The following is a 24,249-nucleotide window of genomic DNA, read 5'->3' as shown; positions in this document are numbered from 1 at the left end:
TGGAGAAGCGGCGCGGAGGGAACTAAGGAGGCTAAGACGCTGGGAACGGGCGGAGGGATACGTTTCCATGGGAACGTCAGACCGCGCCTGTAAACCTGTGGACATCACCGCGGCGTCCCGCCCCTTCCCCTCCCCTTTTTCCTTACCTTCCCCATTTTCCTTCCCTTTTCCCTCCCTCCCTCTCATTCCCCCCAGTCTAGGGACCCTCCGCTCTAGTAATCTTACTACAGGTACTTAGACCGGCCTTATGAAAGGCTGTAAAATTTAACCGCTGATGTTGCAGCTACCGCCGCCTTTCTGCTGGGGAACCTGGCCTGGACGGCTACCCAGTCATCTTTGGGGCTCATCGGAGGTAATCGGGAGTTTGGCCAGAGTGAGAACTCCATGAACCCCGCCATTCTGACTAATGGTCACTGCACCCTGGGCCTCAAAAGGAGTGACCCCCTCTCCCCGCCCCAGACACTGCACCGACCCTCCAGCTCCTTCAGAACCAATTTTCACCAACACTATATGAATTCTTAGGAGTCTGGGGGATAAAGAAATAGAATTTTTTCGTTTGCCGGTTATAATGTAACTGTGCAAAAACCCTAAATCCTTAAAGCATTCTAGCTAGTGGCAATTACGAAATTATTTGCATTTGAAGCACAGAGTTAAACTTGTGCTTCCTTTCTAGTTGCTTTCTGCTTTGTACTGTGGTAACACATCTCATCCAGTAATACTGATATCCTGAGGAGTGGGACTTGAAGCTGTCTTTGAGTAACAGCCTTGCTGCTCAGCCACTCTCTCTATAAAATAAATGTAAACTTTAGATATCTTTAGATAAATCTTTAGATAAATCTTCGGATAAAATCAATTAAAATTCAGTTTTGATTTTTTTAATTTTTATTAAGCTTAGTTGACAATGTTAGATTAGTTTCACTAGTACAGCGTAGTGTTTCAATAATTCTTTACTTGATGTTTGCGGTAAGTGTAGTCACCATCTGTCACCCATGCAACATTACTGCAATATTATTGACTGTATTTCCTATGCTATACTTTTCAGTTTTGATTTTACAATGTATTTGCCAAATACCAAGTCTACAAATACAGATTTAACTTCTTTTTCACCAGTCACACACAAAAAAGACATTACACCATAAATACTTGGAATATATGAGCTGGAATTGCTGCACATGAAAGATGAAATCCTTAGATATTTGTATATCTATGTTTCTCATCTGTAACTTCACATGATGTATATACATATATGATACAGAGTACAAGAGAAAGGAAATTTAGTAGTTGAATGAAGTATGGATCCTCTCTTGACCATTCTACAAATTCATACACTTTTTTTCAGATTTATCAAATTATGGAAAGAATATATACATTGCAAAAAAATTTCTGTCAGAAAATTGAAGTTATATAGAATATGTTATATTCTCATTTTTTCTTTTTTTTAAAGATTTTATTTATATATTTGTCAGCACAAGCAGGGGGAGCCACAGGCAGAGGGAGAGCTGAGCCAGATGCGGGACTTGATCCCAGGACTCTAGGATCATGGCTGGAGCTGAATACAGACACTTAACTGGCTGAGCCACCCAGGCACCCCAGTTCTCCTTTAGTTTTATTGATTTTTGTTTACCACTTAACTGGGTTCTTCTCAAAGGATTAAATGATAAAGATCTTTTTATATACTTCCTGGAAGATAGAGTATCAATTCTGTAAAGGCTCACTAATTTGACTTTCTTCTATTAAGAAATTATGGAGACGCCTGGGTGGCTCAGTCTGTTAAGCAACTAACTCTTGATTTCACCTCAGGTCATGATCTCAAGAGTTGTGAAATCAACCCCACCTCAGGCTCCACGCTGGGTGAGAAGCCTGCTTAAGATTCTCTCTCTCCCTCTATCCCTCCCACCTCCCTCTCAAAGGAAAAAAAAAAAAAAAAAAAAAAAAGGAACTTATGAAAAGTGCTGTTGCACAAAGAAAGCAAGAAAGCATAGGTAACTTATTCAAAGATAGTACTTAGGCTACAATATGAATGAAAGATAGTACTATTAGGCTACAATAAATGTTTTTAGTTTCTGAATACAAAGTCTATTGTACTAAAGAGAACTTTTTTCCTAAGATTTTTTTTATTTATTTATTTGACAGAGATCACAAGTAGGCAGGGAGGGGGGAGCAGGTTCCCTGCTGAGCAGAGAGCCCAATGCGGGGCTCCATTCCAGGACCCTGAGATCATGACCTGAGCTGAAGGCAGAGGCTTAACCCTCAGAGCCACCCAGGTGCCCCACTAAAGAGAATTTTGAAGATGTAATACTGTAAAAAATATGAAAAGAAGCAGTTTTCCAACTTGTAACAAACTGCTTTCAAGCACATTAAAAGAAAACGGGTAAACCTTGACAGGCTTGCCTTTCTCTCTAGAAACAGGTGCTTTGGTAGCTCTAATTATAGGTTATTTATCTCTATTAGAAGAGGACTGATTCTAGGTAGGGATTTGCTATTCTACGTACCTTGAAAAAACAGTAGTTCTGCATAGTATTTTCATACACTATTCTACTGAGCACTCTTTCTCTAAGAAAACATAACCAGTTCTTTTCACTAAATGTGAATCCAAATCAGGAAGATATTATTGTAGAGAGTACTTTAATTCCCACTGATTCTTTTGAAATCAGTTTCAGCCACATAAACTTCTACCCATAGCATTGTGAGTTAAATTAAGATCATGTTCCCAAATTCAAATAGAATATAAATGCTGTTTAATTCAACAAATATTCTAAGATTTTTCTAATATGAAATACTAAGTAATTCTTACTGTTGTTAAATATTTATTATATTATTAGTTTAGGAGAGGGTGAGTTAATTCTTAATCCTTTTACAGCAGCTTTCAAAATTTATCTGCATTTCCTAGATTTAGTTTTTCTAGAGAAGCATTAAAGAAAAAGTTCACTCTTATTTTCTTCTCCATTTTAGTTTCACTTTTTAAATCACTGTCACTGGGGCGCCTGGGTGGCTCAGTGGGTTGGGCCGCTGCCTTCGGCTCGGGTCATGATCTCAGGGTCCTGGGATCGAGTCCCGCGTCGAGCTCTCTGCTCTGCGGGGAGCCTGCTTCCTCCTCTCCCTCTCTCTGCCTGTCTGCCTGCTTATGGTCTCTGTCTGTCAAATAAATAAATAAAATCTTTAATAAAAATTTATAAATCACTGTCACTATTTTAAGCTTGTATGTGAATACCTTAAAACAAAAAAAATTTAGAACCTTTTGCACATGTATCTATTTTTAATGTAAAGAAATAGTCTGTACATCTAAACACTAGTCTTTTAATAGGTACTTATTATGTGCTGTATATATATATATGTCTTATCGGTCAGTCCCAACAGCTATATTCAACTACAATTTTCTTTTTTCAACCTTTCATAATCTTCAATTCCCTCTACAATGCTCTTACAATTCTGAGAATCATGTTTATAATTCTTTCTTACTGTATAAAGAAATTAACTTTTCGTTAGCCAAGTACTGGACTGTGATCAGTACTGAAGTATGGAGATGGGGGTGGGGGAGCAACAGTTAAGAATGCCAGTGCCTTAACCAACCTCAAAGAGTGAAACCAGGAAGAACGAAAATGTGAAGCAAGAGTGATCCACTGATACCAATATTTCCTAAATAGGTGGCTGAAGTGTATAAAACAGTCTCGGCAGAATGAGGCTTTCTGGAGAATGCCTGATTGTATTAAAAATTATGAAACTGTAGAACCATCAAACCCTGTTCAATTATGTTGTTCCTTATCTAAAGAAAGAGTATTAAGGAAAGGGACTTAGTCAGCTTGTTGTTGTCTTAACTAGAGAGAGCTAGACTGGCTTGGATGGAGTTTAGCTGTTCCTTCAGCACTATCTGAAGAGAGAACCTATGTTATTAGCTATCCCTCAGCTATACTTAAATATTACTGCTCAAGGGCGCCTGGGTGGCTCAGTGGGTTAAGCCGCTGCCTTCGGCTCAGGTCATGATCTCGGGGTCCTGGGATCGAGTCCCACATTGGGCTCTCTGCTCAGCAGGGAGCCTGCTTCCCTTCCTCTCTCTGCCTGCCTCTCCGTCTACTTGTGATTTCTCTCTGTCAAATAAATAAATAAAATCTTTAAAAAAAAAAAATATTACTGCTCAAGACCATTGACTTCTCTTATTTGATGTTTTGATGCTGATCTTTTAATCCCTGGAAATGAATATCATGTACTGTAAGTTAATAAGAATGATTTTTGCTCATGAATTCTTTCCTTAAAACAGGTGTAATAGGGGTGCCTGGGTGGCTCAGTGGGTTAAAGCCTCTGCTTTTGGCTCAGGTCATGATCCCAGGGTTCTGGGATCGAGCCCCGCATCAGGCTCCCTGGGAGCCTGATTCCTTCTCTCCCTCTCTCTGCCTCTCTGCCTACTTATGTGTCTGTCAAATAAATAAATAAAATCTTTATAGAAAAAAAAAACCCAGGGGTAATAAACTTTTAGGTAGGTATAATATAGTATAGTATAACATAGTATAGTATAATGATTAAGGTAGATGGGTGTAGTGTAATGATTAAGAGCATAAGCTCATGGAGTGTGGCATTTGGGTTTGAAGCTTGGCTCCACGATTTAATAGCTGCCTACCCTTGACCAAGTTGTTAATCTCCTGGTACTGCAGTTTCCTCATCTGCAAAATGGAATTGTTGTTAGGATTAGGTGAGGTAAATCAAGCAATTAAAATTGCCCAGTGTCTAGCACATTCTGAGTACTCAATAAATGTTAGCTGTTAGGAGAATGAAGAGGAGCAGGAGTAGGCGTGGTTTGACTAACCTTTATCAGTTGCTAAAAATTTGACATGACCTGGGTACATTGACAAAAATGAAGTTTTGTTTCTGCAAAGCTGGGGTCTAGACCCTGAAACACAGTGACCAGCCTTAAATGGCCACTCCTCAGACATCTTTGTCTCTTCACTCATTGACTTCAAAGTGAAATTGTCACTCTTCTTCTTTGACCCTATCCACACAGACAAAAACAATCTGATACTTATAAAAAGCAACAAGGCAGAAAAAGTTTTCTTTATGAAAAGTAAATATACAGGAATCCTAAAATCAAATCCTAAAAGTTCTATACAAAGGCATTTGTCTATGGAACGTAGAGACACATGTTCACGAACAATGGGGAAGTTGTTGCTTTTTATTAGAAAGTCTTTGAAGCTATTTTTTTTTTTTTGAGAGAGAAAGAGGGAGAGAATCTTAAGCAGGCTCCATGCCCAACTTGGAGCCCAACTCAGGGCTCAATCACATGACCCTGAGATCATGACCTGACTGGAAACTGGGTCAGACACCTAACCAACTGAGCCATCCAGGTACCCCCTTGAAGCTAATTTCTATAAGAGTAAGCATACTTTTTTTTTTTTTCATTTATTTACTTGACAGACAGAGATCACAAGTAGGCAGATAGGCAGCAGGGGCAGCCGGGGGGAGGGGGATGCAGGCTCCCTGCTGAGCAGAGAGCCCGATGTGGGGCTGGATCCCAGGGCCCCGGAACCATGACCTGAGCTGAAGGGAGAGGCCTTAACCCCCGAGCCACCCAGGCTCCCCTACCTTTTTTTTTCTTTTTTTGTTTTTAAAGAAAATAGAAAAGTTATTCCCAAGTCAATGACAAATGGATACATACACCATGACCCAAAGAGATAACTAAGAACCAGTTTGAGGGGTACCTACATGGCACAGTCAGTTGAGCATCTGCCTTTGGGTGGGGCCCTGATCTCAGGGTCCTGGGATCAAGCCCCAGGTCAGGCTCCCTGCTCAATGGGGAGTCTGCTTCTCCCTCTCCCCCCTGCCCAGCTCGTATTCTCTCTCTCACACACAAAATCTTTTTTTAAAAAGAGGAGTGGTTTGAAACACATAGGGAAACGAGGAATTTTTTTTTTTTAAGATTTTATTTATTTGACAGACAGAGATCACAAGTAGACAGGCAGGCAGAGAGAGAGGGGAGGAAGCAGGCTCCCCACTGAGCAGAGAGCCCAATGGGGGGCTCGACCACAGGACCTTGGGATCATGACCTGAGCCGAAGGTAGAGGCTTAACCCACTGAGCCACCCAGGTGCCCCGGGAAACGAACAATTTTATTGAATCATTAGTCTAACCACCTCGTTTTTCAAATGAGACTAAGACCTAGAATTATAACACAGTGAGTACAGTGGTTCTCAAATCTTGCCATGAGGACTATCAGAACTTTGATAAAAATATCTCCAATTTCAGAAAACTAGGAATGATTGCCAATCACTCTTGGGAAGAACCATCTTTTATTCTGTGAATATGTCTTGTTTTTTTAAGTGTTCTTCTTCCCCTTTTAAAATTTATTTATTCATTTGAGAGAGAGAGAGAGAGTGACAGAGGGCACAAGCAGGGGGAAAGGTGGAGAGACAGGAAGAAGCAGACTCTGCCCAGCTGGGAGCCCAGTATGGGGCTCAATCCTAGGACCTGGAGATCATGACCTGAGCCACAGACAGAGGCTTAACCATATAAGATACCCAGGCGCCCCCCCCCCCTTTTTTAATGAAAGGATGCTAAGAGGTTGTTGTTGTTGTTTTTTTTTTTAATCTTATGTTTCTTTTTCTTCCTTTAAGTTTGTTTATTTTTAGTAATCTCTACAGCCAACTTGGGGCTCAAGCTCACAACCCTGAGATCAAAAGTCAGCATGCTCCTCTGACTGAGCCAGCCTGGCACTCCTCTTCATGGTTTCTTGGTGGAGAAAAGTTTGTGGGGGCGCCTGGGTGGCTCAGTTGGTTCATTGTCTGCCTTTGACTCAGGTCGTGATCCCAGGACCCTGAGATAGAGCCCCACGTCTGGCTCCCGGCTCAGCAGGAAGCCTGCTTCTCTTTCTCTGCCTGCTCATGCTTTCTGTCAAATGAATAAATGAACTCTTCAGAGGAAGAAAGAAAGAAAAAAAGGAAGGAAGGAAGGCAGTAAGGAAAGAAGGAAAGAAGAAAGAGAAAGAAAGAAAGAAAAAAGTTTTTCAGATCTACCTTAGTTGCCAAAATCCAAGTCTGGAATCTCTAGTTAAGAACAAAATATGACAGGGTTCCGGGCTGGCTCAGTCGGTAGAGGATGTAACTCTTGATCTCAGGGTCTTGACTTCAAGCCCCACCGTGGGCACAGAGCTTGCTTTTAAAAAAAAGAAGAATGACTCCACCCAGTAAAAAAATAGAATAGAACCCCCCCCCCCACAGAAACAGACAAGAAGAACCACAAAGAAAAAAATGTCTGTCCTTACTAAAAATGCAAATTAAGACAACATGCTATTTTTTTCAGGAGTACAGTAAAATTGGCACTTATACACAGTAATGGGAATGTGAAATAATACCATATATTTGAGGGTCAACTTTGCACTATGTTGTTTCCTTCTTTTACAAAGCACTTTTATAGCCTATATACCCCCCACGCACACTTTAGAATATATAAAATTTAATTCTTCCAAAATATCCTTTAACTTTTTACAAATTCAGATAGAACATTTATAATTAGCATAAAATTTAAAAATTTTTTTTTATTTCAACAAGGCTCCATGCCCAGCATGAAACTTGAACTCAATGACCCTGAGATTAAGAATCACATGCTCTACCAAAGGGCCAGTCAGGCATCCCAATTACTATATAATTTTGATATAGTATGTGACTGATCTTTCTTTGGCAAAACGGTCCCCAGCAATTTGCACCTCATTGGTGTGGAGTATGATTCCCCACAGTCCATGATCACTGTCTCAGCCTGTGTTTATAGCTATATTCCAGCATGAATATGAATTGGAAAAAGTATTGAGTTGGGAAGACAGGCAACATATGTTCTCATCTTTTTTGTTGTTCTTATTCTCATCTTTATTATCAACTAATCATATTATCTTAGATGTGTTACAAACTTTCTGGGCCTCATTTTTCTCTCATATCAAAAGAGGGCTCTAGCTCCCAATGATCTTACTAAATGTTGGTATTCACTGAGTATTTACTATGTGCCAGACATTATACTTTGTGTTTTACATATGTTAACTCTTTTTTTTTCACTTTGTAAATAAAAGCAAACTGCTCACTTCTGAACAAACCTCTGCCCCTTCCCTTACGCCATTATCCTTATAATATTAATATTCCTTCATTGTTTCTGTGGCCAGTCTAGTTCTACCTATGATAGTCCTACTCATACTTAAAAACTTAGCTTAACTGTATTACTTCCTAGAATCATAGAAATTAAATTATTTGCCCAAGGCCATCCAGCTACCTCTTTGATGAATATAGTCTGAGTTAATGAAAAGAGCAATGACCTGGGACTTAGAAGACTTGAAATTGAATCCAGTCTCTGCAATTTACTACTTGGTTTTAGAAAAATCACTTAAGTGTTTTAGACATTTGCTGCCTCATTTGTATTCATTGATGTAATATATGTTCAAGCATACTTTGAAAAACGATTCAAAGCTAATAATCATAATCCAATTCAAAATTTTGAGTTATTTTGGATAGCAGTGTTTTATGCTCTTCTGTACTTAGCTCAATTATTCCATTGGGTTATATGGATAAGATTATTCATTATCCAGGGGTGCCTGGTTGGCTTAGACAGTTAAGCATCTGCCTTCATTTGGCTCAGGTCATGATCTCAGGGTCCTGGGATTGGGCCTTGTCTTGGCCTCTCTGCTCAGTGGGGAGTCTCCTCCCTTTCCCTCTGTGTGCTCTCTCTCTCAAATAAATAAAATCCTTTAAAAAAGATTATTAATTATCCATGTAATATTAAATTGAGAATGTAAAAACTTTCTTAAATTATAAAAAATTATTTACTTTTGCTACAGAAAATGGAAAATATAGAAAAGCAAAATGAAAAAAAAAAGAAACAAACAAAACAATAAGCCTACATGGTTTAACTTTCCCAGTAAAATATGTCTTGTTCACTGCTGTAGGCCAAGCATCTTAGAACAGTGCCAGGTACAAAGTAGATGTTCAAGACATAATTGCCAAGTGACTTATTTATTTTTTAAGATTTTATTTACGGGACGCCTGGGTGGCTCAGTTGGTTAAGCAGCTGCCTTCGGCTCAGGTCATGATCCCAGCATCCTGGGATGGAGTCCCACATCGGGTTCCTTGCTCCACAGGGAGCCTGCCTCTCCCTCTAACTCTGCCTGCCACTCTGCCTGTGCTCGCTCTCTCTCTCTCTCTCTGACAAATAAATAAATAAAATATTTTTTTAAAATCTATAAAAAAAAAAAGATTTTATTTACTAATTTGACAGATAGAGAGAGAACATAAGCAGGGGGAGAGGCAGAGCAAGAAGCAGGCTTCTCACTGAACAGGGAGCCCTACGAGAGCCAAAGGCAGATGCTTAACTTTTTGGGGGCAGCCCGGGTGGCTCAGTCAGATAAGCATTTGCCTTTGGTTCAGGTCATGATGCCAAGGTCCTGGGATTGAGTCCTGCACAGGGCTCCTTGTTCAGCAGAGAGTCTGCTTCTCCCTCTACCCTTCCCCACTGCTCATGATCTCTCTTTCTCAAATAAATAAAATCTTAAAAAGAAGAAGTTTGGGGTGCCTGACTGGTTCAGTCAGAAAAGCATGTGACTCCTCATCTTTGGGTTGTGAGTTCAAGCCCCACATGGGGTGCAGAGATTAAATAATTTTTTTTAAAATTAAATAAAATTAAACAAGTTAGCTCATACTGTACTGTTGACTAGGACTGTGAGCTCTGCAGTCCAACCACCTGGGTTTGAATCCTATTCTCTCTACACACACCAACTATAATTTTGGGCAAGTCACTTAACTTCACTGGGATTCAGTTTCCCCATATGTAAGAGAAATGACAATAATACCCACTTCATCCAGTTGTGAGAAGTATATGATATAAGCCTGAAAAATTATAGGCTTTTTTTCATGATTACAAGTATCAGGTTGATTTTTGAAATTATATAATAGCACAAATACCAGGCTGTGAATTTTGTGAGGGCAGGGTCCAAATCCATCTCATTAACTATGGTATACCTAGTTCCTAGCATAGTTGGTATCATACAGTAGGTGCTTAATAGCTACTGAATGTTGTTAAATAAAGATATAAATGTTATTCTTAATCCCACCACTCAGATATAACCATTATTGATAATCTGAAATATATAGTTCTAATTTTTATCTATGCATATATCACTTTGGAAAAAATTGTATCACATAGTTTCATAAAAATCTTCTGTTTTTTTTTTTTTTGTTTTGTTTTTTTTAAAGATTTTTATTTATTTATTTAACAGAGAGAAATCACAAGTAGATGGAGAGGCAGGCAGAGAGAGAGAGAGAGGGAAGCAGGCTCCCTGCTGAGCAGAGAGCCCGATGCGGGGCTCGATCCCAGGACCCTGAGATCAGACCTGAGCCGAAGGCAGCGGCTTAACCCACTGAGCCACCCAGGCGTCCCAAAATCTTCTGTTTTTTACTTAGTATATGTGATGGTTAATTTTATGACTCAACATGATTGCTCCACAGGACCAGACATTTGGCCAAATATTATTCTGGGTGTGTCTGCAAGGGTGTTTGGATGAGATTAGCATTTGAATCAGTAGGCTGAGTAAAGCAGATTGCCTCCCCTGTTATGGGTGGGCCACGTCCAATCAATTGAAGACCTGAATAGAACAGAACAAAAGGCTGAGCCAGAGTCAATTCCTCCTCTGTGACTGCTTAAGCCTGGACATCAGTCGCTTACCTGCCTTAGGGCTATAACTGAAATATTGGCTCTGCAAGTTTTTTTTTTTTTTTTTTTTTTTTTTTTTTTTTTTTTTTGGCTCTGCAAGTTTTGAGCCTGTTGCCTTTCAGACAGAATCTATACCATTGGCTCTCGGGTCTTTCAACTAGTCAATTACAGATCTGGAGACTTCTCAGCCTCCAGAATTACATGAGCCGATTCCTTATTTTATATATTATTTTGTATGTATCTGGCATTGGTTATGATTCTCTGGAGAACACGGACTAATACAGTGTATTACACCGAAAACAATTTCCCAAGTCCTTAAATATTCTACAACATTATAATGTTTGCAATAGTATTCCGTTTCATTAGTATCCACTACTGTAAGAAATTTACATGCTTTTCATTTTTTGTATTATAATGCTGAAGTGTATATACATTCTATAGATATTTATGTATATCCCTGATTGTGTCCTTAGACTAATTCCATAAGTGCAATTACTGGGTCAAAGAGTGTAAAAAAAAAATGTCGAAGCTCAGGTACCAAGGTGGCTCAGTCAGTTAAGCGACTGATTCTTGATTTCAGAGTTGGGGGACCAAGCCCCATGACAAGCCCCATGGGCAAGCCCCTGTAAGACTTCATGCTCAGTGGGGAGTCAGCTTTGGGATTCTCACCCTCTCCTTCTACCCTTCCCCCCTGACCCTCCTAAAATAAATAAATATATTTTTAAAAATGTAAAAGCTGGGGCACCTGGGTGGCTCAGTGGGTTAAGCCTCTGCCTAAGGCTCAGGTCATGATCTCGGGGTCCTGAGATCGAGCCCTGCATTGGGCTCTCTGCTCAGTAGGGAGCCTGCTTCCTTCTCTCCCTCTGCCTGCCTCTCTGCCTACTTGTGATCTCTCTCTGTCAAATAAATAAAATCTTTAATAAATAAATAATTAAAAATATAAAAACTTTTAAAACTTGTTGCCAAATAGCTCTCCAAAATGGTTGCAGCCACTTATATACCCATCAACCAGTCCACAAAGGTACTTGGTTTTCTGCACCTTCGTTAACACTGGATCAATTTTTTTTAATCTGCCAAATTTCACTTTTAAGATGGGTATGTTATTTTTTTTAATTTGCATTTTTTAATTTACAGTGAGATTCAACATTGTGCTTACTGGCAGTTTGTCTATGTCCTTTGTTGATTTTTCTGTTGGGGTGTTTTTTCTAGCTTAGCGATTTTTAGGATATCTTACTATATTAAGGACATCAACTCTTTGTAGTATTCACTGGTACATTTTTCTGAATCTCATAGTTTTAACAGTCAAATGATTACTTCATCTTGAATTTATCTTAGTATATATAAATTGGAAACTGTTATTAGTCATTCAATAAATGGTAATTTAATGACTAAGTGTCAGTCATTGTACTTGGTGATGAAGATAGCTATAAAAGATGCTGAAAAAAGATATTTTATATATATATGTGTGTGTGTGTGTGTGTGTGTGTGTGTGTGTGGCAAGTGCTGGGATAGAGATAAGTACAAGGCATCATGGGAACACACAGATGTTCGCCTATCTTAGACTGAAAGAAGAGATCAAGAGATTCTCACATCTTCTACATCTCTGCTCAAATGTCACCTTCCTGGGGAGGCTTGCCCTGACTACCCTACATAAAATACCAAGTACCACACACCCCATCACTCTTAAAATTCCCAACTCTGTCTTAAGCTGTCTTCTCCTCTTCATAGTGATATATCAACTGCTGACATGTTATTCATTTATTTATTGTCTTCCTCCCCATCAAAGCATCCCTCTCCCTGCCAGAATGCCCTTCGCCTAAGAAAATCAGTTCCATGGGATTCAGGACTTTGTTTTGTTCACTGCTATATCCCCAGCACCGAGAACAGTGCTCAGTATCTTGAAGGAGCTCAATTCAATTTGTAGTAAATGAAGGACAGAAAAGGAGGCTCTTCTCTGTCAGTGCAAGAGACTTTTCTTCTTATCCAAGGATTTTCCTCCCTGCCTCTGTGCTTCTCTCTGCCTCTTCTTCATTGAATATTCCTTTCTGAACCTTCAACTCTCCCTCTCTCTTTTACTCCCCTGCTTGACTGATCTTCCCAGCTCAATATTAGTGTTCCCTAATCCCTTCTCACTAGACTGATCCTTTTTTTTTTTTTTTAAGATTATATTTTTAAGTAACCTCTACACCCAACGTGGGGCTTGAACTTACAACTCTGAGATCAAGAGTGGCATGCCTTATCAATGGAACCAGCCAGGCACCTTGTTAGATTGAACTTTTTAAAAGTAGATAAGCAGAGAGAGGTAAAGAAGACATTTTATACAGAACATTTTAAGCAAGAGAATGACAGAATGACTCCACTGCCATCACCAAAAGCTGTGGGACTCCTGCACACAGCAGCCTGCATCCCAAACCTCATTTAAAACAATTCAGTGTGCACCTGCTCTATGTCAGGCTATGGGGGATGTGTATAGAATAATGTATTGAGTATTTACTATGGATGCCAGGTACTATCCTGACCGCTTTACATATATTAATTTACCTAATTCTCCCAACCACTCTTCGGTAGAAGTACTATTAGTCCCTATTTGCAGTTGAGAAACAGAGACACAGTAAAATCAAGCAAGTGGAGAATCAGGTTCAAACCTAGGCAGTCTAACTTCACAGTCTGTGCATTTTATCATATTATACCATTTTACCATATTATAACCTTGTTAAGAATATCCAGGGTGATTTGGAGGACAACAGAGAGGTACTGCCTTCAGCAAAGTAGATCTGACAGGGTTTGGTTACTGATGGATATGGGAGGAGGGAAAAAAAGAGAGATCTAGTGTGGATGATGGTACCAATCATCTAAAGAGGGAATAAAGAGTTGGAAGAGAAGGAGATGGCCTTAGGGGTCAATAAATAACATGTCTTTTCCTGCCTGAGTTCAGAACCCACAGGCTATAGATGCAAGAGGCAGAAGGACACCAAAACATGACCTTTTTTATTAAGTTGATAGTTACTGTGATTTCACGTGTGATGTGCTGCCAAGGGGGCGCGCTGATGCTTTATCCCCTAATTAAACATTTACCCACCTGGTCCCAGGCACAGGTAGAGAGTAGAAAACTCGACCTGGTCTTTGGTTTCAAACTTTGAACAGCCAACTCCAAAAGGAGGAATTCAGAAGGCACAGAGCAACATTCTTCCAGGTTCTTTTATCAGCTCTCAGCAGAAAAGTCCCCTTATGGGAATATTAAGAACAAGGACACTTGTCAGGGAGGGGGTTGGGAGAGGTTGGTAAAAGAATACACATTTTCAGTTATAAGATGAATAAGGTCTGAGGATCTACTATATAACATGGTGACTATAGTTGATTATACCATATTATATAACTGAAATCTGCTGAGAGTAGAAAAATGTTCTCATCCCCCCCAAACCATCATTATAGATTTTAAATATCTTATAATTTGTCAATTTTATCTCAATAAAACTTTTAAGACAGAATAAGCCTTCCCCATCAACATTTCTTTTTTTTTAAAGATTTTATTTATTTATCTGACAGATCATAAGTAGACAGAGAGTCAGACAGGGAGAGAGGGGGAAGCAGGCTCCCCTTGAGCAGAGAGACCGATGTGGGACTTAATCCGGGGCTCGATCCCAGGACGCTGGGATCATGACCTGAGCTGAAGGCAGACGCTTAACCCACTGAGCTACCCAGGCACCCTCCCCCCATCAACACTTCTGAAAACATATATGATTGACACAAGACTTTTTTGTTTATAAAGGACTTACTTCACATGTTTCCTATGTATTACAGATGATTTGAACTTCTCAGAAATACCTCTTAGGTAAATAAAATGATCTTTCTCGCCCTCCCCCTTTGTCTGGTATAGATGAGGATATCGTAATGCTGCACCCACACTGTTAGTCTGTCTGCCTCCATTGTTACAGCGACGCCTCAGGCTGTAGAAGGGAACCCCGTCCGGAGAGCAGGAGTGACCCTCACTGTGGCTGCATCACTCCCCTTCAGATACTGCCCATCTCTAAAGCAGGGAAGCAAATATGTCATTTACTCTCAGTAAAAGAGAAAATGATAAGGGGAGTAACTTTACATCATTCACTCTAAGTAAGGTAGAAAGTGAGGAGGACAAGTTTGAAGACGCCTATGAAGTTATCCCGGTGGCAACAACAATGACTCTAACCTCTTCCCTGGAAGAATGCACAACTGGATTGTATTTATTTCTGAATAACAGATTCTCAGAGGCCATAGATCTCATTCATCCGTGGTCGAAAAACAGCATCTACCATGCCCTGATTTATAACATCCTTATGGTTGTCAAGGCCATCTTGACTGTTGATCCCCTGGATCTACAGACTGGAATGACTGCCACAAAGGAGGCTTTGAAAACCTGTAACAGTTTCCGAAGAAAATCTAGGATGACAAGTTTTTCTCATCTCGTGAGTAAACAGGGAATAAAGGCTATCAAAGAGGAGGAATTGCATGCGGAAGTCTGCTATGCTGAGTGTTTGATTCTGAGAGCCACCATCACGTTTATACAGGATGACAGTATGTTTGGTCTTCTTAAAAGTGCAATCAACATTGGGTTAAGTTATCAAATATACAAAGACTGTCAACAAGTATTAACACAGATACCTTACAACCACAACAAAACATACCAACACCTGGTTGGAGGAGTAAAATTCGGATTTGGAGCATTCAACCTGATCTTATCGCTTGTGCCACCAAAGACCCTTAAACTGCTCAATATTGCTGGATATTCTGGTGATAAGGAGGTAGGCCTGACTTTGCTTCATGAGAGTGCATCCGGATCCCATATCAATAATATCTTAAGTGTTTTGACTCTCCTCTTTTACTACAGTTACATCTATACAGCTGTTGGTGTTGAAAAGGGTCAGAATTCTGCTGTGGAGGACCTCTTCCTAATCTACCTCCAGAAATTTCCAAACTGTGTCATACTTAAATTTTTTCATGCGCGTTTTAGTATGCTGAAAGGAAACTTTGGAAACGCACAGTTAGTATTAGAGGAGTGCATTTTGATTCAAAACGAATGGAAGCAGGTTCATCACCTGTGTTACTGGGAACTCATGTGGTGCCACATTTTTCTGCGGAATTGGAAGCAGGCTTACCGCTATGCTGATCTACTGTATCATAACAGCAAGTGGTCCAAGGCAATATACATGTACAGTAAAGCTATGCTACATGCTCTGCTTCCTTCGGAGTCTGTCAGATCAGGGAGTGAGGACGTAAACTCTCTCTTCTTAAAAGTGGATAGCCTGAGAATCAAAATCTTGGGAACTTCTGTGCCAATAGAAAAGTTTGCTTCTGACAAGGGTCAGCGCTATGGCACTACCACGGGCTGGTTCACAGTCCAGCCCATCCTGGAATTCATTTACATCTGGAGTGGTTTCCATGTCATGAGCAAAAAATTAGACCTTATATCAAGCTGGCTCTCGATAATTAATAGAGGACAAGACCTTCTACGAGAAAATCCAAATAAAGAGTATGGCACAGATGACATCAGTTTGTTAAATTTACTGAAAGGTCTATGCCTGAAACACTTAGGCAGATATTCGACAGCTGAACAGTACTTTAATCGTGTCATTCAGAAGGAGAAATTGTTAAAATATGACCACTACTTAGTGCCGTATGCTTATTATGAACTAGGGATTCTTCACTATCTAAAAGGAGATTATGACAGTGCAACAAAAAACCTAGACAACATAAAAAACTACAAAGACTATTCCATGGAAGCCCGATTACAGTTCAGGGCTCACATAGCTCTTGAACAAATAGCCAAAGAAAAGTGACGGTTTTGACACAAAGTGTGTTTTTGTTTATTATAAGTGAAGTATCTGCAATCGGCAAGGTAATTAACAGAAAAAGCATCTCTTTGTGGAAGAAATCCAAGAAGAGGCAGCTGCTAAGTATCTGATCAGTAACAACTAAGAAAGGAATTGGCCATTACTTTTCCCTCTTTCCTTCTCCTTACCTATAAAATGGAATGTCTTAGACTGGCAATTGGAGTCATGCACATTCTTGCAAAAGAAAAGGCAAATGATGTACAGTTGACCCTTGAACAACACGGAGATTATGGGTGCTGACCCCCACGCAGTCAAAAATCTGCATATAACTTCTTACTCCCTCAAAACTTAACCACTAATAGTCTACTCTTGACCAGAAGCCTTATCAATAACAGTTGATTGACATATTTTTGTATGTTGCATGTATTACATACTTATGTTCTTATAATAAAGGAAGCTAGAGAAAAAAGGTCAAGAAAATCACAAGAGAAAATATGTTTATAGTATTGTACCATAGCAAAACAAAAATCCATGTATAAGTTAATCCTCTCAGTTCAAACCCATGTTGTTCAAGGGTCAACTGTATATTATGAAATATACTCTCTCTTATACGTTATGGATTTTTCAATTATGTTAGATAACATTTTCAAAAACAAAAAATATGTTTTAACATCTCACTTGATAATGTATACGACTTGCAAATAAAATAGGAAAAGTAGCTACACCAGGAATCTCAATGCCCTATAAATGTTTTCACTGTTAAAAGAAAGAAAATATTTAAGGTCTTACTGACATTTCAGAACAATGGTGCCCCGAACAGCAGTCTATGAATGTTTTTCCCTCTTCATAGCAATTTTTTAAAAATAGTTTGCCTTTTAAAGATTTTATTTATTTATTTGACAGAGAGAAATCACAAGTAGATGGAGAGGCAGGCAGAGAGAGAGAGAGAGGGAAGCAGGCTCCCTGCTGAGCAGAGAGCCCAATGCGGGACTCCATCCCAGGACCCTGAGATCATGACCTGAGCCGAAGGCAGTGGCTTAACCCACTGAGCCACCCAGGCGCCCCCTTCATAGCAATTTTTATTGGCTTTTTATAACAGAGAAGATATTTCCCCCCATGTCTATTTTGCCTTTTACCTGTTGTAGTTTATTTTACCTTTTTTACTAGGAAGCTCAACTATGGATATATAGTTTGCCACAGGGTAGAGAAGAACAAGCCTCACCCCCTTCACACACACACACACACATAGGCAAACCGTTTGAAGACAATCGGAGGAAGCAGGGAGGATAGATTCACTGGGTAGGAAAAAAACAGGTTAGGCCTATGGAGGGAGACTTGAGTTACTTACTGGGCCCACCCTTAGTTACCCTCCCAAAGGGTAGGGTACAACATAATTAAACGCTGAGGGTCTATCCAGTTGCCATTGTTAGTGGGCTAATCTAAGAGTAAACAGCAGCTGGAGGCATGGGGTATTGCTTTACCTGCCTTGGGGGGGTAAAATCCGTACCTAGACCATTTAATTTCTGGGCCATTAAATCTGGCTTGAAGGCATCCTCCCTTGGGAAGTCACCCTCAGAAACAGACCTTGCTGGGGAAGTCTGGTTTGCTAAAATGAGTGAAACATTATTCTCAAAGCTTTGGGTGTCCAAGTGATCAAAACTGGAGCACAATGAGGAGCTAGTATTTCAGATTTAAAAGTGCTTGCTTGGAAACGCACGGTCCTCATTAACTAAAAATAGACTTTCAGGTGAACAACTGTGCTTAAGGTTTCCTCCACATTATTTAATTAGTACGATGGTGAAGACGGCTCTGGTCTGGTTGCCCGGATGAGTATCCTTGCTTGGGTACTAGCTAGTCACGTGCTCCTGGGCCTCTGGGCCTCAGTGTCCCTGGCTGTAAAGCAGGGTTAATAGTTCCTCTTCCATGTTTTTTTTGTGTTACTTAATATTTGAGTTAATACACATGTGCTGTTCCTACTACTACTATTACTAGTAGTAATAATAAGAATACATTGTTACTCAGTGCAGAGGACTTAAATCACTTTCTTAGAAAAAGCAAAGATGCCTTCCTCATACTGCTTTGCCAATCTGAAATTTGACCTGTTTAATTTGCTTTTTCTGTTCTTTGTTGATCTTGGTCACTTATGAGAGAAGTAACTCCTGGCTAAATTAGTTTTGTGCTTTGTCCCAGCTTCTTCCAATGAAGAGCAATTTTATTACCTGGTTAAGTAAATGTATGTGGAATGCCTACTATCTGGAGCTTAAAACAGATACTATCTGGAGTTTAAGCTTAAAACAGTTGCTTAAATAGGTAGGAGTCTGTCTCAAACACAAGAAATCTGAAGGCAGGTAGCCCAGGTCTGGTATGGCTCTTTTATTTTTCTGCATGCCATGCTGGCCTTCTTGTGCAGGTCTCCTTACTCAGTGCAAAGAGACTACCTCATCTCCAGGCCTTATGTCCTAGCTGGGCAGGCTAGAGGAGGAATGGTTAAGGAAGAAAAAAGGCTTTCTCTTTCTTAGGACCCTTTGTCTTTTTGTTTCGGAAGAGACAGCCTTCCCAGGAATTTCCTTGTAGATCTTACTGGCCAGGAATATTCATGGGGCCACTTCTACTTGTAAGGGAGGGTGAAGATTGAGTGGTAGCTTTCCAGCCTCATTAGGAGGTTGTGGGAAAGGACTGTTAAATGACTCACCCTACAGTAACTGCCTCAATACATACTTAAATAACAAGATGCTACAAAACGGTGTAGGAAGGGCACTGTGGAAAAAGCAGCAAGGTGACAATGAGACCAAGGAATTGTCTGCAGAAGACTATGGGGATCCAGGAGGAAATCTTGCAACTGGCATTTCCTTGGTGAAGTTGCTACCCAAAGCCCAGCTTTCCGACCCTTCACTGACCCAAGGGTTGACTAGACACATCGGGGCTGATTCTTACCAGGCAAACTCACAAGAGATTAAGGTACGCTTTACCCTGCTAATTGTTTATTTATAGTAGGGTCCATTTCAGAGTTGCAAACTCAATTTCCTGTGGGATCAGGCAACTGATGTAAACAATATAAAGCAGCCAAACATAAAATAATAAAAGTGGTTGAAACTAGTTGTGAAGAAGAGAGAGGAAACCTAAAAGCTTTCAAATTAAAAATATATATATATTAAAAAAAATTTAAACTTTGCAGATATAAAACCGTCTGCATGTCCTGATATGACCCATGGTTTGTGATTTCTGGTCTATTCCTTTCTATTGACTAGAAAGTGCTCAAGTTTCCCTGTCAAGAATCACCTCTCCTGATAAACACTCTACCTAGAAAACCAGCATGGAGGAGTACAGGCAGCATGGTGAGCATGGAATCGGAATAGGAGGCAGATAGGTTTAGGAATGTCTATTCGGGGCCAGGGTGGGTCATGATGAAGCATCCGTTTCCTACAATATGTATCTATCTCTGGAAAGTCCCCGCCTTGCGGATCCAGGGTCTCTGAGAAATACCTCCCAATCTTTGGCTCACTGACCTTTCTTCTTCCATGTCTTCTGCTGCCACCCCTGGGGTGCTGAATGTACCTAGTATGGTATCATACATTAAAGCTTCCATTTACTACTAGAAAATCCCATTCCAGTTCTGCGTCCGGAGAATACAACCAGGTCGCTTAGCTTGGAATTTTGGTCATCCTCACATTCTCTGGTAATCCAGATTATAGATGTTCTCTTTGTACAAATGAATCCCAGATTGAATCACATCCATTTTAGTTAACATGTAGAGTTAGTTTATAAGAGCACAGAGGAGAGACCTCACTGTGACCTTCCTGTGCCATAAACACAAATAAAGTGTTGTTGAAGCATTTTTTTTATTCCAGGAAGAAATTTCTTATCTAATTTAGTAAATATAATAACTACTTGGAGGCTTGAGATCCTGAAAAAACAAAGAGGAAGAGGGGGTTATGAATGAAGAAAAGAACAGAGAGAAGCTCTGTTAAAGGATCTCAACATGCCCTTGCTCCAATCCAATCAATCACTAAATCCTGTTTATTTTTCCTTTGAGATATTTGTCAATTTCACTCTTTTTTTTCTCCTCCTTTTTTCATTTCCACTGCCATCAGCTTAGGCTAGGACTTCATTATGTCCTGTCTGGAATATATATATATATATATATATATATATATATATATATATATATCTCCTGTCTGAGCTGCTGCACCAATTTTTAGGAGCTCGGTAGTCAACATCTTTTGTTTTTCTAAGGAAATTCCAGGGAAAAATAAAAATAGTTAACCCCACTTTAGTTTTTTTCAAAACAAAATCTATGTGAAACATGTATATTCATACCGCTTAGACTGATTATGTCATTGACTAATCTAATGAACTAATGAACTCAATGTAAACAATGGCACTGATTTTTAGCCAGTATAAAGATATCGGCTGAGCATATCTGAAAAGCAATGATTACAGAAGTAGTTTGCTAAACCTTCATGCCTGACATGGGTTTAGTGCTTTAGAGTTCACAAAGTCTGTTCAAAGCGTTTTCATCTGGGGGAAAACAACTCTAGCTTCACCTTACTGCTAGGGAAATCAGCTTTCTCTGAGGTTGTAAAAATCTCCCCTTTAGGCAGGCCTGGGCAGCGCTGGGCAGAGCAGATAACTAATGAATTTAGATATACTGCCTCCCTAAATCCTATTTCCATTTGGAAAGTGTTTCTGGAATTTTTTTGTCCTGATATCACTGGTTTGTTTGGATAGAGAGGCTACATTTTACATAAAGTTTCATGCTGTATATATATATACTCTGTACTTCCCTGTTTTCTCCACCTCTTAGTTCTCTGCATCCTTTCTAATATACTGATTTAATCACGCTATTCCATTACTCAATTTTTTCCCAATCTCTTTGGTATAGTTATTCACTCAAAATGAGTTAATATCTGGAAGTTCTTAAAGTAGTGCCTGGCACATATTAGGGGATATATAACTGCCCAAGAAATGAAAATTCAGTTCAAATTGAGCACCTACTACATGCCAGGCACTGTGGTAGAGGTGGGATATATGGTAGTAAATAAAACAGACACAGCCCCTGCCCTTAGAGTTACAGTGCTTCTCAGTGACTGTATGGCTTAGTCATGAACATTTGCTGCTGACAGCATGTTATGTCATCTAATCTTTTTTTTTTTAAAGATTTTATTTATTTATTTGACAGAGAGAGATCACAAGTAGGCAGAGAGGCAGGCAGAGAGAGAGAGAGAGGAGGAAACAGGCTCCCTGCTGAGCAGAGAGCCCGATGCGGGACTCGATCCCAGGACCCTGAGATCATGACCTGAGCCAAAGGCAGTGGCTTAACCCACTGAGCCACCCAGGCGCCCTATGTCATCTAATCTTACATTTTCATTTATAAATGCAGAAAGTGAAATCTAAGAGGGCTAATGACATCCAAAGTCACGAAGCTGGTAGGAACACAGTGGTGTGCGGGAACCAGTTTAAACTGTCGTAAAAGAACCCATTGTTAAATATTCAGGGATTTCTTGATCCTGTTGTTAAATCATTCATACTCTGAAATCAACCACAGTGGGAATATTTATGTAGAAATCAGCAAATGGTACAAATCAAGACTCCTTCTTCTAGGAAAACCAATTTACCAGAATGCTACAGATTTAACCAAACGAAGCCAAGGTTGGTAAAACTTCCTGCCCACTGCTTTTCACTCCAACCTACACCTCCTTTGATTAGGTTTTCTGTTCCATAAACACAGAAATTTTGTGGTTGGTTCATTACTTATAATCAAGTTCAAGGGCTACCTCTTTAAGAAGCTTTTCTAAGAACCCGTTCCCCAACCCTTCCCATGTATTACCACCTTAGGTAGAATGATAGCTTACTTGTTTATAAGTACAAAAAGACATGGGAACCATGTCTTACCAATTGCAAGGTAAAAGTTGACATTATCAATTTCCCAGAGGCAAGACATTTTTAAAATTAGCTTTTGAATAACTAGCTGTTAACAGAAAGTGTAGCATGGGTAGGTACCCAATGTATGCTTGATGAATAAATGCAGAAATAAAGAACTGACACTTTTAGTGGGTTCTACATGTTGAATGAATGAAAAAACCCAGATCATTTAAAAAAAAAAAATCTTCGGTCAAAATGACCAGTTATGGGATGCCTGGGTGGCTCAGTGGGTTGAGCCTCTTTGCCTTGGGCTCAGGTCATGATCTCAAAGTCCTGGGATTAAGCCCCGCATTGGGCTCTCTGCTCAGTGGGGAGCCTGCTTCCCCTTCTCTCTCTGCCTGCGTCTCTCCCTACTTGTGATCCCTGTCTGTCAAATAAATAAAATCTTAAAAAAAAATGACCAGTAATTTTTTTCTGACCCTACCTTGCATGAAATAGAGTCAGCAAATTACTACCCCACCCCTACTCATTTTCTATGATGCAAAACTGTGAATTGAAAATTGTGATAGTCTGTCCAGGGCAGGGCAGGTTTATCTTTGTATCATGATAAGGTGGTAAAACTATTGACAACTTTTTTAACTCCTGATTTTCTTCAGGGAAATTAAGAAAAGGTTCTTTAAACGTTTCTTGCTGGGACACCTGGCTGACTCAGTTGGAGAGCATGCACTTTTTCTTTTTAAGATTTCATTTATTTGACACAGAGAGACAGAGATCACAAACAAGGAGAGCAGTAGCCAGAGGGAGAAGGGAAGTGGGAACTAGGCTCCCTGCCCAGCAGAGAGCTGATGTGGGGCTTGATCCCATGACTCCAACACCATGACCTGAACCAAAGGAAGAGGTTAACAGACTGAGCCACCCAGGTGCCTCAGAGCATTCAATTCTTGATCTCAGGGTCATGAATTCAAATCCCAAATTGGGTGTACAGATTACTTAAAACAATATGTCTTGCTAAAATGAAAATGTACTCCAAAATCTAGAATAAGCAGTTTTTTAAAAAAGATTTTATTTATGTATTTGACAGAGAAAGATCACAAGTAGATGGAGAGGCAGGCAGAGAGAGAGAGAGAGAGAGAGAGAGGGAAGCAGGCTCCCTGCTGAGCAGAGAGCCCGATCCCAGGATCTTGAGATCATGACCCGAGCTGAAGGCAGCGGCTTAACCCACTGAGCCACCCAGGAGCCCTAGAATAAGCAGTTTTACACTTGGCAGAGGAAAGGGTTTTGTGTGTGTGTGTGTGTGTGTGTGTATGACGGTTGCCGATTGGGGGGTGCAGATATTAGGAAGGAGATGGAGGGAGAGGGAAGGGGAAGAGAGGAAGAAAACTAGAAAATGTAAGAGAAGGGACATCAACTGGTCTGAGGGAGGCACCAGAGGGACAAGGGTAGGGGTTGCCAGGGGAAAGGAAATGGCACCCTCTGAACTTGTTGAGGGCGGACTATATAGGAGAGGGTCTTTCTGTAAACCTGCGTTAGGGAGTGGGCTGGGCTCAGTCTGTTATAAATCAGTGATTCACATCAGCCTATGCTGGAAATGATTCTTTATCTGGGAGACTAAAGGGAGAGGGGGAAGAAGAGAAGGAATTTGCCCCAGTCTCTTTACTTTAAAAGGGGTCATTTAAGTTAAATTTGAAGTTAGCTTCCAAAGTCTTTGTACAGTGCAGATAGAAGGCTTAAAATGCAAATGACCAGTTGTCAGCAATTGGTTGAAGCTCTTTTGGACTGAATTTTTATGAGGTCATATGTTTAGCTTCACACTTTAACAATTGGTGTGTATGTATTTATACATTTTTTATTGAAGTAATCTCTGTGCCCAATGTGGGGCTCAGACTCATAAGCTGGGGGTCAAGAGTTGCATG

At 40.1% G+C, this 24,249-nt stretch overlaps 1 protein-coding gene across 2 annotated transcripts; it reads left to right on the top strand.

Annotated features, from left to right (window-relative positions):
- The first annotated feature begins 11 nt into the window (after positions 1 to 11).
- Positions 12 to 17,198, top strand: LOC131840505 (tetratricopeptide repeat protein 39B-like). Of its 2 annotated transcripts, none has more exons than XM_059188550.1 (2): positions 12 to 230; positions 14,545 to 17,198. In XM_059188550.1, exon 2 carries the CDS (start codon positions 14,714 to 14,716, stop codon positions 16,478 to 16,480), a length of 1,767 nt encoding a protein of 588 aa, XP_059044533.1. In that variant the 5' UTR covers positions 12 to 230; positions 14,545 to 14,713; the 3' UTR covers positions 16,481 to 17,198. The 2 variants fall into 2 exon arrangements, with proteins under 2 accessions (XP_059044533.1, XP_059044532.1); XM_059188549.1 differs by having other exon boundaries at positions 12 to 352.
- The last annotated feature ends 7,051 nt before the right edge of the window (positions 17,199 to 24,249 follow it).

The sequence above is a fragment of the Mustela lutreola genome, chromosome 9, assembly GCF_030435805.1.
Source record: "Mustela lutreola isolate mMusLut2 chromosome 9, mMusLut2.pri, whole genome shotgun sequence".
Lineage (NCBI taxonomy): Eukaryota > Metazoa > Chordata > Mammalia > Carnivora > Mustelidae > Mustela > Mustela lutreola.
Note: the sequence above shows the minus strand (reverse complement) of the source record. Positions and strands in the feature narration are given on the sequence as shown.